We start from the raw sequence: 16,523 nt of genomic DNA, 5'->3' as shown, positions 1-16,523 counted from the left end.
GAGATTGATTCTGTTTCTTCACAATTTTCCCTTTTCGTTATTCAAAATCCCGCTGAACAATCCTGCCTGAATCACAGTTTGGAAATCATAAAAGGGATGGATCTGGTCATTTCACAAACTAAATCAGAGTCACTTTCTCGCAAAGGGTTTCAAGGAATTAAGTTGAGATAGTGGTGAGAAGTTGAAAGAAATCTATTGCTGTTTGTTGAGTTGTTCAGAGCACAAATCCCTTTAAGAAAATTACTATTGGATTGGCTTCCACCAACCAAGCTTTCAGACCTGCATTCCAGATCATAACTATTCTTATAGAATCCCTACAGTGAAGGCCATTCAGCCCATTGAGTCTGCACCACCAACAATCCAACCCAGGTCCTATCTCTGTAACCCCACATATTTACTCTTCTAATCCCCAGACACAAAGGGCCAGTTTAGCATGGCCAATCCACCTAACCTGCACATCTTTGGACCATGGGAGAAAACCAGAGCAAACCCACAGACATAGGGAGGATGCGCAAACTTCACCCTGTCACCCGAGGCCGGAATTGAATCCAGGTCCTTGGCGCTGTGAGGCAGCAATGCTAACTGCTGTCCCTGTGTAAAAGATAATTCTGTTTGTCTCTCCCCCGCCCTTTCCTTTTGCCGATTATTATAAATGTGTCCTCTGGTTACCAATCCTCGAGCATGGTGGCACAGTGGTTAGCACTGCTGCCTCACAGCATTCAGGACCCAGATTCAATTCCCAGCTTGGGTTACTGTCTGTGCGGATTTGCACATTCTCCTCATGTCTACATGGGTTTTCTCCAGGTGCTCCGGTTTCCTCCCATAGTCCAAAAGATGTGCTGGTTAGATGCTAAATTCTCCCTCAGTATACCCAAACAGGTGCTGCAGTGTGGCGACTAGGGGATTTTCATCGAGTCATAGAGGTTTACAGCATGGAACCAGGCTTTCAGTCCAACTTGTCCATGCTGCCCTTTTTATTAAACCCCTAAGTTAGTCCCAATTGCCCTCATTTGGCCCATATCCCTCTATATCCATCTTACCCATGTAACGGACTAAACATTTTTTGAAAAACAAAATTGTACCCGTCTCTACTACTACCTCTGATAGCTTGTTCCAGACACTCACCATCCTCTGCATGAAAAAATTGCCCCTCCGGAACCTTTTGTAGCTCTCCCCTCTCATCTTAAGCCTATGCCTTCTAGTTTTAGACTCCCCTACCTTTGAGAAAAGATATTGACTATCGAGCTGATCTATGCCCTCATTATTTTATAGACCTCTGTAAGATCACCCCTCAGCCTCCTACGCTCCAGAGAAAAAGTTCCCAGTCTATCCTGCTTCTCCTTATAACACAAGCCATCAAGAATCATAGTATCATAGAATCCTACAGTGCAGAAAGAGGCCCTTCGGCCCATCGAGTCTGCACCGAACACAATCCCACCCAGCCCCTACACCCATATTCCTACATATTATACCCACTAATCCCTTTAACCTACCCATCCTTGGACATTAAGGAGCAAGTCCCGGCAGCATCCCAGTAAATCTTTTCTGCAATCTTTCTAGTTTAGTATTGTCTTTTCTATAATAGGGTAACCAGAACTGTACACAGTATTCCAAGCGTGGCCTTAACAATGTCTTCTACAATTTCAACAAGGCATCCCTACTCCCGTATTCAATGTTCTGACAAATGAAACCAAGCATGCTGAATGCCTTCTTTACCTCTCTGTCCACCTGTGACTCCACTTTCAAGGAGCTATGAATCTGTACCTCTAGATCTCTTTGTTCTATAACTCTTCCCAAAGCCGTACTGTTAACTAAGTCCGTCCTGCACTGGTTCATTGACCAAAATGCATCACTTTGCATTTATTTAAACGAAACTCCATCTGCCATTCATCAGTCCACTGGCCCAATTGATCAAGATCCTGTTGCAATCCTAGATAACCACCTTCACTATCCACTATGCCACTAATCTTGGTTCTTCTGCAAACTTACGAACCATGCCTATAAAATTCTCATCCAAACCATTAATGTAAATGACAAATAACAGTGGACACAGCACCAAACCTTGAGGCACCCCATTGGTCACAGGCCTCCAGTTTGAAAAACAACCCTCAACAACCACCTTCTGTCATCAAGCCAATTTTGTATCCATTTGGCTACCTCACCCTGGATCCCGTAAGATTTAACCTTATGTAACAACCTACCATATGGTATCTTGTCAAAGGCATTGCTAAAATCCATGCAGACAACATCAACTGCACTGCCCTCGTCTACCTTCTTGGTTATCCCTTCAAAAAACTCTTATCAAATTTGTGAGGCATGATTTTTCACTCACAAAGCTATGCTGACTGTCCTAATCAATCCTTGCTTCTCTAAATGCCTGTAGATCCTGTCTCTCAAAAAACCTTACCTTCTGACTTACCCACTACATGTGTGAGGCTCACCGGCCTGTAATTCCCAAGCTTTTCCCTGCAGCCCCTCTTAAACAAAGGCCCAACATTTGCCACCCTCCAATCTTCAGGCACCTCACCTGTACCCATCAATGATTCCAATATCCCTCCTAGGGGACCCGCAATTTCCTCCCTTGCCTCCCACAATGTCCTGGGATATGCTTCATCAGATCCTGGGGATTTATCCACCTTGATGCGCTTTATGGTGTAACTTCACTGCAGTGTTAATGTAAGGCCTACTTGTAACAATAATAAATAAACTTTAAACTTAAACTCCAGCCACTGGAAACGAGGAGAAACTATTATTAAAAAACCTCAGAATTTTTAATGCATTTATTTTAACTTTGGCGTGTGGCCCATGGCGAAGTGCAAAGGAGATTAAAAATTTGAGCAAAGGGTGGGGGTCTTCCTCTGGCTAGAGTGCCCCTGTCGCTAGCTGCAACTTTCTTTGTGATGATGTTGTTGTTGATGGTGGAAATGTGTTGCATTACGGCCAGGCCAAACAGATGCAGCAGTTTCTCTGGCACACACTGCGATTGTCCCCCCCCCTCCTCCCAGAACCATCTGACATCAGAGCAGCTTTTGTAGCAAAAGTGCTGATGTGGGAGGAGAGGGAGAGCAGTCATGTGAAGGAGGAAGAGTTCACTGCCTGGAGAGGGGAGGCGGGTGTCTGGGGAGGGGGTGGGGGGAGAGAGAGAGACAGACAGACAGAGGGAGAGAGAGTTGCGCCGCCTTCTTCACTGCCCTTCCTCGCCCGGGTTTGCTGTGAAGACCGTGCGGACCCCGGGACAGCCTTTCCCCCGGCCTGACAACAGCGAGCCCGGCGGAGCACCGGGCCGCTCGCCGCTGAGAAAGAAAAAAGTTTGCCTTTGTTTGCGCTTGGAGTTGGACTCTCCTGTGGGACATCTGGCCAAGAGCTTGTGGAAAAGTCTGCAGAGAGGGATTGATTGCAGGAGCAGTGACAAGCGACTGGTGGCTAACTCGCTGTATTCCCCCCCCCTCCCCTCTCCTCACTCCCCCCCGTTCCAGCAGGACTGTGAGCAGAGTCTGTGCGTTGGGATCTCACTCTTTCAGACTGACCACAGCCTGGTGCTTTCTCCCCCCTTCCTTCCCTCTCGCCCTCTCCCCTTCACCCTCTGCCTCTCATCCTCTACTCTCCCCCTCTCCCTCTACTCTCCCCCTCTCTCTCTCTCCCTCCTCACCCCCCTCATACCCTCTCCCCTAAGTCATACCCTCTCCCCTCTGTCATACCCTCTGCCCCCTCACTCTCTGCCCCTTACTGTCTGCCCCCGTCCCCTCTCTCCCTCTCCCCCTTTTTTCTCCCCCCTCTCTCTCCCCTCGTTCCCCCTCTCATCTTCCTTCTCCTCCTCCCTTTCACACACTCTCCCCTCTCTCCCCCCTCCTTCCCCCTTTTCTCCCCCTCCCCCCCCCCCCCCCAGGCTGTTTGTCTGCTGCACTGATTGATAGCCGGAGCCCAGAATGGCGAAGTGTTTCAGAGGGCTGGCAGGAGTGTGATCCACTTGAAATCTGTGTGTGCCTTGGGGAGGCAATCTAAGGGGCTAGCCTGCTTTCAGACAGAGGAGATTGGGCAAATAGCACGATGGATGAAGACCCAGATTCACCCCCTGACCCTCAGCTCCCCTCAGTTGGACTGCCCGATACATTCTGCACTCTCTGGAGGGACATGATGGGGATGTTGGTGAGTTGGGGGAGGGGGTGTCATTCAGGAAGGTTCAATTGTTCGCTGATTTCCTTCTGGGAAGTAAACAAAACTGGAGGAAATTCGGTCAGGAAGAGGAGGTTTTTATTCAGGGACTTGCCAAGCGAATCCCAAGAATTTACTTCAAAGTATGTTTCTAACCTCATGTTTCTTTTCATCTTTCCTCTTTCTTTGTTGCATTGTTTGACTTTAGCTCCTTTGATGCTCTGTTACAGTGTTAGTATTAATGAAGACACTGCTGTCAGATTGTGCGTGCTCAGTTACCTGACACACAATTTCTAACAGTTAGTGGGTACTTCTCTCTCCTGACAACTGTTGTTCCCAGTCCTGAATATTCAGTATTTTGATGCACTGTTGTTTGTGGTCAGCTACAGGTATTTGTCTCACAGTTCATGAATGTCACTTCAGGACTGTTAAATACCTTATGCACTGTTAGTGTAGGGCACATGGTGTGTCAGACATCTAACAAATTATGACCAGTGATGAGTTAGTGCATGTTGAGGTATCTGACACACTTTATTAACAATGTTCAGTTCAACAAGTAACAATATTTGACACATGATAACTAACTGTCAGTTTAGACGTGCAGCCACCTGACACAATGTTTGTAATGGTCAGTTTGAGCATGTTCGGGTATCTGACACAGTGTTAGTAATGGTCAGTTTGCATGTGTTCAGGTTTCTGACACTGTTGGTAATGGTCAGTTTGAGAGTGTTCAAGTATCTGACACTGTTTGAATGTGTTCAGTGTGTATCTGACACACTTTTAGTAATGGTCAGTTTGAGAGTTTTTGAATGGGTCAGTTTGTGTTCGGGCATTTGACACTGTTAGTAATGGTCAGTTTGAGAATGTTGGGGTCTCCCATGCATTTTTGGTAATGGTCAGTTTGTGTGTGTTCAGGAATCTGACACACTGTTAGTAATGGTCAGTTTGAGAGTGTTTGGGTGTCTGACACTGTTAGTAATGGCCAGTTTGAGAATGTTCAGATATCTGACACACTGCTGGTAATGGTCAGTTTGACGGTGTTCACGTATCTGACACGCTGTTAGTAATGGTCAGTTTGAGAGTGATTGAATGCTTGACACACTGTTAGTAATGGTCAGTTTGTGTGTGTTCAGCTCTCTGATGCACTGTTAGTAATGGTCAGCCTGTGTGTGTTTGGGTATCTGACACACTTAGTAATGGTCGGTTTGAGAGTGTTGGGGTATCTGACACTGCTGGTAATGGTCAGTTTGAGAATGTTCAGATATCTGACACACTGTTGGTAATGGTCAGTTTGAGTGTGTTCAGGTATCTGACACACTGTTACTAACGGTCAGTTTCAGAGTGTTTGAATGTCTGACACACTGTTAGGAATGGTCAGTTTGTGTGTGTTCAGCTGTCCGATACACTGTTAGTAATGGTCAGTTTGAGAGTGTTTGGGTGTCTGACACTGTTAGTAATGGTCAATTTGAGAGTATTCAGGTATCTGACACACTGCTGGTAATGGTCAGTTTGTGTTCAGCTCTCTGAAACACTGTTAGTAATGGTCAGTTTTTGTGTGCTGGGTACCTGACGCACTGTTAGTAATCATCAGTTTGAGAGTGTTTGCCTGACACACAGCTAGTAGTGGTCAGTTTGAGTGTATACAGTATCTGACACGCTGTTTGTAATGGTCAGTTTGAGTGTGTCCAGGTTTCTGATACACTGTTAGGAATGGGCAGTTTCAGAGTGTTTGAACATCTGACACAGTGTTAGGAATGGTCAGTTTGTGTGTGTTCAGCAATCTGACACACTGCTAGTAATGGTCAGTTTGTGTGTGTTCAGTTGTCTGATACACTGTTAGTAATGGTCAGTTTTTGTGTGTTGGGGTATCTGACATGCTGTTAGGAATGGTCAGTTTGAGAGTGTTCAGGTATCTGACACTGTGAGTAATGGTCACTTTGTGTATGTTCAAGTATCTGACACACTGCTAGTAATGGTCAGTTTGAGAATGTTCAGATATCTGACACACTGTTAATAATGGTCAGTTTATGTGTGTCCCGATATCTGACACACTGTTACTAATGGTCAGTTTGTGTGTGTTCGGGTATCTGGCACACCGTTTGTAATGGTCAGTTTGAGAGTGTTCAGGTATCTGACACATTTAGTAATGGTTAGTCTGCGTGTGTCCAGTTCTCTGAGAACCTGTTAGTAATGGTCAGTTTGCGTGTGTTCGGGTACCTGACACACTCTTCATAATGGTCAGTTTGAGTGTGTTCTGTATCTGACACACTGTTAGTAACGGTCAGTTTGTGAGTGTATGGGCATCTATCGCACAGTTAGAAGTGGTCAGTTTGAGAGTGTTTGTGTATCTGACACACTCTTCGTAATGGTCAGTTTGCAGGTGTTCGGGTATCTGACACACTCTTCATAATGGTCAGTTTGCAGGTGTTCAGGTATCTGACACACTGTTAGTAATGGTCAGTTTGTGTGTGTTCAGCTCTCTGACACAGTGTCAGCAATGGCCTGTTTGAGAGTGTTCAGGTATCTGATGCACTGTTGCTAATGGTCAGTTTGAGTGTGTTCATGTATCTGCCACACTTTGTAGTGGTCAGTTTGAGAGTGTTGAGGTACCTGAAATACTGTTAGTAATGGTCAGTTTGAGAGTGTTCAGGTATCTGACACATTGTTAGTAATGGGCAGTTTGATTTTGTTTGAGTGTCTGACACACTCTTCATAGTGGTCACTTTGAGTGTGTTCCATATCTGACACACTTTTAGCAATGGTTACTTAGAGTATTCAGGGATCTGACGCACTGTTAGTAATGGTCAGTTTAAGAGTGTTTTGGCATCTATCACACACTAGGTAATGGTCAGTTGGAGAGTGTCATGTATCTGTCACAATTTCTAATGGTCTGTTTGTGTGTTCAAGAATCTGACGCACTGTCAGTAATGGTCAGTTTGTGTGTGTTCAGGTATCTGACACACTGTTAGTAACGGTCTGGTTGAGTGTATTCAGGTATCTGACACACTGTTAGTAATGGTCAGTTTGAGAGTTTTTGAATGCCTGACACATTGCTACTAATGGTCAGTTTGTGTTTGGGTATTTGACACTGTTGGTAATGGTCAGTTTGAGAATGATCGAGTAACTGACACACTGTTACTAATGGTTAGTTTGTGTGTGTTCAGGTTTCTGACACACCGTTGGTAATGGTCAGTTTGAGAGTGTTCAGCTCTCTGACACCCTGTTAGTAATGGTCAGTCTGTGTGTGTCCAGCTCTCTGATAAACTGTTAGTAATGATCAGTTTTTGTATGTTTGGGTATCTGACACACTGTTAGTAATGGTCAATTTGTATGTGTTCAGGGATTTGACACACTGTTGGTAATGGTCAGTTTGAGAGTGATCGAATATCTGACACACTGTTAGGAATGGTCAGTCTGTGTGTGTTCAGCTCTCTGATACACTGTTAGTAATGGTCAGTTTGAGAGTGTTCAGGAATCTGACACACTCTTCGTAATGGTCAGTTTGAGTGTGTTCTGTATCTGACACACTGTTAGTAATGGTCAGTTTGTGAGTGTATGGGCATCTATCGCACTGTTAGTAATGGTCAGTTTGAGAGTGTTTGTGTATCTGACACACTCGTAGTAATGGTTAGTTTAAGTATTCAGTTATATGACACTATTAGAAAGTTCAGTTTGAGCATTCAGGTATATGACACTATTAGTAATGGTCAGTTTGCAGGTGTTCAGATATCTGATTCACTGTTAGTAATGGTCAGTTTGAGAGCATTGAAGTACCTGACACACTTAGTAATGGTCAGTTTGAGCGTGTTCGGGTATCTGACACATTGTTAGTAATGGTCAGTTTGACAGTGTTCAGGTATCTGACACACTGTTACTAATGGGCAGTTTGAGTGTCTGACACACTCTTCGTAGTGGTCACTTTGAGTGTGTTCATGTCTGACACACTTTTAGCTATGGTTAGTTAGAGAGTATTCAGGGATCTGACACACTGTTAGTAATGGTCAGTTTGAGAGCGTTCAGGTATCTGACACCCTCTTAGTAATGGTCAGTTTGAGAGCATTCAGATATCTGACACACTGTTGGTAATGGTCAGTTTGTGTGTGTTCAGGTATCTGGCACACTGTTCATAATGGTCAGTTTGAGAGTTCCAGGCATCTGACACACTTTAGTCATGGTCAGTTGGAGCGGGTTTGGGTATCCTACACTTTTAGTAATGGTCAGTTTGAGTGTGTTCTGGTATCTGACACACTGTTAGTAATGGTCAGTTTCTGTGTGTTCGGGTATGGTCAGTTTGAGAGTTTTCAGGAATGTGACACATTCTTCATAATGGCCAGTTTGTGTGTGTTCTGTACCTGGCACACTGTTAGTAATGGTCAGTTTGAGAGTGTTTGTGTATCTGACACACTCTTATTCATGTTCAGTTTGAGTATTCAGGTATCTGACACTATTGGTAATGGTCAGTTTGAGGGTGTTGAGATACCTGACACACTGTTAGTAATGGTCAGTTTGAATGTGTTGGAGTGTCTGGTCAGTTTGAATGTGTTGGAGTATCTGACACACTATTAGTTATGGTCAGTTTGTGAGCGTTCAGTAATCTGATGCTCTCCGGGCATTTCCGGTAATGACGCACTTGGAAATCGGCAGTTATTTCAGGTTGAATTATTTGACGTTTTGTTACCAACAGCCTTTTCATGTATTTGATTGATTCTCATTAATGGTTTTAATCAGTTCTGGTATCTCAGACACTATTACTTGTCACTTCTGTCGCTGTTGGAGGCATTGATTGGTGGTCAGTTACAATGCATTCAGAAATCAGGTGCACTGTTTCATTGTTACAGGTGGTCAGTTTTTGTAGATAACTGATGCACCGTTCGTGATGGTCAGGTCTGGTGTATTCAGGTATCTGATGCACCATTACTGATGGTCAGATACAGTGTGTTCACATATCTGATGTCCTGTTGCTAACAGACAGTTTTGGTGGGTTCTGCTGTCTGATGCACTATGATTGATAGTTACGAGCATAAACACATATGAATTAGGGGCAGGAGTAGGCTATTGGTTCCCTGAAGCCTGCATCACCATTTAATAAAATCGTGGCCTCAACTCGGCATTCTCCCTACCTCCAGTAACACTGAGATCCTTGTTTCTCAAAAATTTATCCAACTCTACTTTATAATCATTCACTGACTCTGCCCCCCACTCTCGTCTGGTGAACAGAGTTCCAAAGATTTGCCACCCTATGAGAGAGAGATTTCTTCCCATTTCTATCTTAATTAGGTGATTTTTTAAAAACTTTTAAACTGTGGCTCCTATTTCTAGTCTCTACCACAAGGAGAAATTTCCTTTCAGTACTCATCCTCAGGATCTTATATGTTTCAATAGGATCATCTGCCTGTCCAAACCGTTCTCATTAGGTAACCCCTTCGTCCCAGGAATTAGGCAAGTGAACCTTCTTTGAACTGCTTCAGGTGCATTTCTATTCTTTCTCAAACAAGGAGATGGGGGCAGAGTGGTATTGTCCCTGGATTCGGAATCCACAGGCTCAGGGTATGCTCTGGGGACCCGGATTCGAATCCCAATTTGGCAAATGGTAAAATTTGAATTCAATAATAATCTAAAGATGACAATTAAAACATTGTGATGGCTGTAAAAACCCATCTGGTTCACTAATGGGCTTGAAAATCTACCACCCTCACCTGGTCTGGCCTACATGCGACTCCAGACTGATGGTAATGTGATTGACTCTTAAATGCCCTCTGGAATCAGTTCCAAGATAATAAATGCTGGCCTAGTCAGTAGAGCCCACATTCCGTGAATGAGTAAAACAAATAGTCAAAGAAAATTTCCCTTTCCATGTTGACTCTGCCTCATTGCATTAAGATTTTCTAAGTGCCCTGCTACAAGCTCCTTAACAATAGATTCCATCAGTTTCACTACAGCTTCATTCCTGGGATGTGGGCATTGCTAGCTAGGCCAGCTTTTGTTGCCTAGGTGAGGGTATTGGTGGTGAGGTGTCTTCCTGAACCCGCTGCAGTCCATGTCGTGTAGGTACGTCCATAGTGCTGTTGAGGAGGATTTTGATCCAACAACAATGAAGGAACAGCCATATATTTCTACATCAGGATGAGGGGAGCCTTGGAGGGGACTTGTCAGCTTTTAGTTTTGATAATTTCCTTAGTACCCTTTCACCTCCTGATTCACAGTTATTTGGGGGATATTATTTGTATCCTCCATAGTGAAGACATAATGCAAAATATCTGTTTAGTTCCTCTGCCGTTTCCTTTTTTAAGAACATAAGAAATAGGAGCAGGAGTAGGCCATCTGGCCCTTCGACCCTGCCCCGCCATTCAATAAGATCATGTCGTGGCTCAGTTCCACATTCCCGCCCTCTCCCCATAACCCTTAATCCCCTCTCTTATCAAAAACCCATCAACCCGCGTCTTAAAAATATTTAGCGAGGCAGCCTCCACCACTTCAACGGGCAGAGAATTCCAGAGATTCACCACCCTTTGAGTGAAGAAGTTCTTCCTCAACTCCGTTCTAAACCGCCCCCCTTTTATCTTGAGGCTATGCCCCCTAGTCCTACTGTCCTTTCTGAGCGGGAAGAGTCTCTCCACCTCTATCCTATCCATCCCATTCATCATCTTATACGTCTCAAATCTCCCCTCATTCTTCTAAACTCTAACGAGTACAAGCCTAGTTTATTCAGCCTCTCCTCATAGCTCAACCCCCTCAACTCCGGCATCAGCCTAGTAAACCTCCTCTGCACTCCCTCCAGGGCCAAAATATCCTTGCGTAAGTACGGCGCCCAAAACTGCTCACAATACTCCAGCTGCGGCTTCACCAATGCCCTATACAGCCGCAGCAAGACCTCCCTACTTTTATATTCAATCCCCCTCGCTATGAAGGCCAGCATCCCATTCGCCTTCCTGACCACCTGCTGCACCTGCAGGCTGGGTTTTTGCAACTCATGCACAAGGACCCCGAGGTCCCTCTGCACCGTTGCCTGCTGCAGTTTTTCTCCACGTAAGTAATAATCCTTCCTACCATTATTCCTACCAAAGTGGACCACCTCGCACTTGCCAACATTAAATTCCATTTGCCAGTTCCTGGCCCATTCTCCCAGCCTATTTAGATCCTTCTGCAGACTCTCTTAAGAAACTAAAGGAACAGCAGCAGGAGAGGATAGAACAAATAAAAGCCGAAAAGGACACAGAGATACGTAAGGAACTGGAGGAATCAAAACAGGCACAGGTGGAACAGGAGGACGAGATTAAGAAACTAAAGGAACAGCAGCAGGAGAGAATAGAACAGATAAAAGCCGAAAAGGACAGAGAGATAGATGAATTAAGGCGAACTAACCAGGCAAATTTATTATATCTGGGCAATTTCCAAACCCAGTATGAGAGAGCCTACCAAGATGCCCAGCGTGCTGTCTTGGCCAGAGATGAAGCTGAGCAGGCAGTAGCACGATTGGAAGCTAAGTGCACTGATCTGCAGGCTGCTATAAAAGCTCTACATCAAGCCAGTAAAGAACAGAGACAGGCAACTGCTGACCACTCAAAATGCCAACGAGAAATCTCAAGGCTGGAATCCCTATTATCAGTTCAAAATGGATTTATCTGTGCCTTCGGGACAGCAGAGGAAAAGGGGATAGAGAGTGCAGACTGGGGAGAGTTAAAGGAGAATGCTAGACTTTATGTTATGCAAACCGAGGGTTGGGGTCCACCACCGTCTTTCCCAGGGGAGGTCATACCCACGGCACCCCCAGATTTACCTCCAGTACTGATGTACCCTGTGACGACTGAACGTCGGACAGGAAGGGGTCAGGACCCAGCTGTTACATACACAACTTCATTTACAGTGGCACAATTGGCTGAGATTGCAAATAAAATCACAACTTTTGAGCCATGGGCTGACCCCTACAGTTTCTTTGAGGATGGTAGGCAGCAAAAGATGATGCATGGGCTGGATGAGAGAGAGGAGGTGAAGCTGATAGTCATGTGCTTAAACAAGTCTGTACGGTCTGCCCTGCCAGCCCCTCAAAATGTTGGGGAAGGAACATTAAACGAAATTAAGGAAGCGATATTGACTGCAATAGGATTTAATAAAGGGGATCCTGTAGATGGGTTAAATAAATGCAGACAGAGGAAAGGGGAACATCCGACTGCCTTTGCAGTCGTTTGTGGATCCACTTCACAGGAGTGTATGGGGAATTAGATCGGGCTAGACTAAATGAAGCTGATTCATCCAAATGGGCTAGGACATTAGTGTTGCATGCTACAGAGGAAGGCAAGAAAGCCTGTGCTAATTTTGACCCTGCAGAAACCACACACAATGAAGCGTGGGTTCTCCGACGCTTAGCTTGAATCTGGGAACAGGAAGTTCTGGGAGCCCCAACCTCACGGTCAGAAAAGGAGGCAAAAATGCTTCCGATGAGGGCTAGTCAGGGTCCAGTATGGAGGAACAAAGGTAGAGGGGATCACCAATACCAGAGAAGTACAGGTCTACCTTACACAGCAGCCCCAGGGAGAGATAGAGGGACATGTTTTAATTGTGGGCAGTCGGGACACTTTGCCCGAGATTGTAGGGCACCAAATTTCAGAAGACCAGCAAACCCTGCACACCCATACAACCCTGCTGATCGCCGACACAGGGGACCACGAGGCCACACAGAACATAGGCCCAATCCCCGACACCGAGAACGATATAGAGCTGAGCCCAGAGGCCCACGCCCACAAGTACAGTGTTACACCTGTGGGCAACCCAACCATTTTGCCCAGGACTGTAGGGCACTACCCAACTACCCCACACGACCATCTCAGAGGTTCCGACGATGGACCCCAACCCATGTCCCTCGCAGGACCGGCCCGACAAGCAGCTACAAACCCCACCCAGTATCCCCAGGACCAACAGATACACCCACGGTCCCCGCTCCAATTTACAGAGCTTCAGGAATAAAACCACGGCGCGGGCACCCGACGAAAAGGATGGGGAACCCGCAAACCTTACCCCCTACGGCACCCCTGGTACCAGGACTCCCAGAACCGTTTGACCCGGCGCTCACTACCAGGGATGGTACCTGGCAGCCAAAGCCTGCCCGCATAAGTTCTCTTCACTAAGGAAGAACCAGGACATCACAGTCCAGATTGTAAATAGCTTTATCCGTCCACTCCACGCATCACCCAGTTGACATTTTATTTTCACGTTCTGCAAATTCCTCACCCCACTCAACCCCATTAAACACTGATTGCCAACCAACCCTTCGTATGACACTATTGGGCCTTTATTATTCATTTACTTATTCCATCATTAATACTCAATTCTCGCACTCTAAAGAATAAATGCTCACTTTATTTTCTTCCTTTTTAAATACCTGTCGAAACTCATCCTATCTGTTTTTATGTTTCTTGCTAGCTCTCCTCATTTTCTAGTTACTTCTTCCATATTAACATTTTAGCCATTCTTTGTTGTTCTTTATATTCTACTTTTTTGACCAGCCATTAATCTTTGTGGGATTGTATGCTTTTCCTTTCAATTTGATATCTTTAGCTTCCTTAGTGAGCCACAATGCATCCTTTCCTTTGAGTCTTTCTTTCTCACCATATTGTATCTTTTCTAAGGATTCAAAAATATTTCCTTAAATGTCTGTCACTGCATTTCCACTGACCTATCCTTTTAACCTAATTCCCCAATTCACTTCAGCCAGCTCTGTCTTCATGCCCTCATAATTGCCCTTAATTAAGTTTAAAACACCAGTCTTAGATCATAGAACATAGAACATAGATCCACCCCTCTCCCCCTCAAACTAAATGTCGAATTCAATCGATTTATGATTGCTGAATCTAGGGACACCTTCACTGTGTTCATAATGTTCCAGTTCGGGCATATTAAGATATCCGATGCACTGTTATTGCTGGTCAACTACATTATGTTAAGGTAGCTAATGCACTGTTACTAACGGTCAGTTTCTGTCCATTCAGGTATCTGATTGACTGTCATTGATCCTGAATATGTCCATCTGATGTACTGTGACTGATGGTCAGTTATGGCGTGTGTAGGAAGCTGATGCACTGTTGCTGACAGCCAGATTCTATGCAGCCAGATATCTGATTAACTGTTATTGACGGTCAGTTACTGTGTGTTCAGGTATCTGATGCACTGTTACTGATGGTCAGTTACTGTGGGCTCAAATCTCTGATGTACTGTTAGTACAGTGTGGTCAGTTGTCTAACAGGCTATTAGCAGTGGTCAGTCCAGTTTCTGAATTTTTTTTTTAGAAGTGGTGGGCAAGTGAGACTAGCTCAGTTGCTCTTACAGAAAGCTTACACTTACAATGGCTATCTCTGATTTTGTTGCCTTCCATTCCATTCTATTCTTGTATATGCTGCAGTGTTACCGATGGTCAGTTATTGAAGTTCAGCATTCTAGTATTTGTTACGGATAGTCTGTTTGGGAGTGTTCTGATGCTTAGTGTTATTCATGTGAGTTTGTGTGTGTTCAGGGAAGTGGTCTTTGCTAATAGTCAATCAATGTTTGTTTGAGATATCTGACTTACTGGATCATGTTAATTCCATCTTTTCAGATTCATTGTTAACAGTGGTCAGTTGAAACATGTTCAATTTCTTGAAAATGTCATTTTGGAGATCTTCAGCAATCTGACACTGGCAGTAATGGTCAGTTTGAGTGTATTTGTGGTCACTATGTTATCTGATACACCAAGTAATCGTCAGTTAGAGAATGTTCTGGGATCTGACACACATTAATGGTCAGTTTGTGTGTTCAGGTATCTGATGTATGGTTGGTATTGGTCAGTTTCGATCATAAGATATAGGAGCAGAAGTTGGCCATTTGGCCAATCAAGTCTGCTCCACCATTCAATGATGTCATAACTGATCTGATGTGATAATCCTCAACTCCACTTTCCTGCCTTATCCCTATAACCCTTGATTCCTTTACCGATTAAAAATCTGTCTTTCTCAGCCTTGAACGTGCTTAACAACCCAGTCCCAACAGCTCTCTGCAGTAAAGAATTCCAGATTCACTACCTCCAGAGAAGAAATTCCCCCTCATCTGTCTTAAATTGGTGACCTCTTACTCTGAGATGATGCCGCCTGGTCCTAGATTCACCCAGAAGAGGCAACAGCTTCTCAACATCTACCCAATCAAGCTCTCTGAGAATCCTATATGTCTCAATAAGGCCCCTCCCCTCATTCTTCTAAACTCCAATGAATACAGCCCCAACCTGCCCAACCTACTCAACCTCTCCTCGTAAGAAAATCACTCCATACCCAGGATTAACCTGATGAACCTTCTCGGAACTGCCTCCAATGCCAATATATATTTCCTTAGATAAGGGGACCAAAACTGTTCCAGGTATGGACTAACTAGTGCCTTGTATGGTTTTAGCAAGACTTTCCTATTTTTATACTCCACTCCCTTTGAAATAATGGCCAACATTCCGTTTGCTTTCCCTATTATTTACTGAATTTGTATGCTAACTTTTTTTGTGATTTGTGCATGAGGAGCGCCAGATCCACCTGCACTGCAGCTTTTTGCAGTCTTTTTCCATTTAAATATTATCCAACTCCTTTATTCTTCCTATCAAAGTGCATAACTTTACATTTTCCTACATTATATCCCATTTGCCAAGTTTTTGCCCACTCAAACTATTTGTATTCCTCTGTAGACTGTGTTTCTTTGTTGATACTTGCCTTCTCACCTACCTTTGTGCCATCTACAAATTTGACAACAGTACATTCATTTCCCTTGTCCAAGTCATTAATATATATTGTAAATAATTGTGGCCCCATCACTGATCCCTGTGACTCTCCACTCGTTCCAGGCTGCCATCCTGCAAATGCACCTCTTATTCTGTTCGTTAATCTGGTGTTGTGAGACTTCTTATTGTCCTTAGAAAATGAGACAGGGGAAATAATAATGGGGAATCAGGAAATGGCAAAGGAGCTAACTAAATACTTGTGTCGGTAAAGGCACTAATAACATGGGGGGAGGATGGTGGAATTCGTTAGCTAAACCTCTGTCCATATTAACATACTATCCCCAACACCAGGAGTTTTTATTTTAAGTAGCCTTTTGAGTAGTGCCTTATCTAATGCTTTTGGAAATCAAGTATATTACAACTACCGGTTTCCCTTTATCTATCCTGCTCACTTCCACCTCAAAGAATTCTAATAAATCTGTCGGGCATGATTTCCTCTTCATGGAGCCATGCTGACTCTGCTTTATTATATTATATATTTCTAAATGCTCTGCTATTACATCCTTTATAATGGACTTTTACATTTTCCCAATGATGGAAGTAAAGCTAACTGGCCTATAGTTACCTGTTTTGTGTTTCCCTCTCTTTC

At 44.3% G+C, this 16,523-nt stretch overlaps 1 protein-coding gene across 4 annotated transcripts in view; it reads left to right on the top strand.

Annotated features, from left to right (window-relative positions):
• Positions 1-16,523, top strand: part of sash1a (SAM and SH3 domain containing 1a) — a 145,366-nt gene that overhangs the window by 48,926 nt on the left and 79,917 nt on the right. Inside the window, exon 1 of one of the 4 annotated variants that reach the window (XM_080200123.1) lies at positions 3,887-4,146. The exons of the other annotated variants lie outside the window; for them this stretch is intronic. Within the exon in view, the coding sequence (XP_080056249.1) occupies positions 4,048-4,146 (99 nt within the window). The 5' untranslated portion in view covers positions 3,887-4,047. Of the gene's footprint in view, positions 1-3,886; positions 4,147-16,523 lie in introns of those variants that run through there. 4 annotated transcript variants of the gene reach the window in all.

The sequence above is a fragment of the Carcharhinus amblyrhynchos genome, chromosome 12, assembly GCF_965287045.1.
Source record: "Carcharhinus amblyrhynchos chromosome 12, sCarAmb.v2.hapA, whole genome shotgun sequence".
Lineage (NCBI taxonomy): Eukaryota > Metazoa > Chordata > Chondrichthyes > Carcharhiniformes > Carcharhinidae > Carcharhinus > Carcharhinus amblyrhynchos.
Note: the sequence above shows the minus strand (reverse complement) of the source record. Positions and strands in the feature narration are given on the sequence as shown.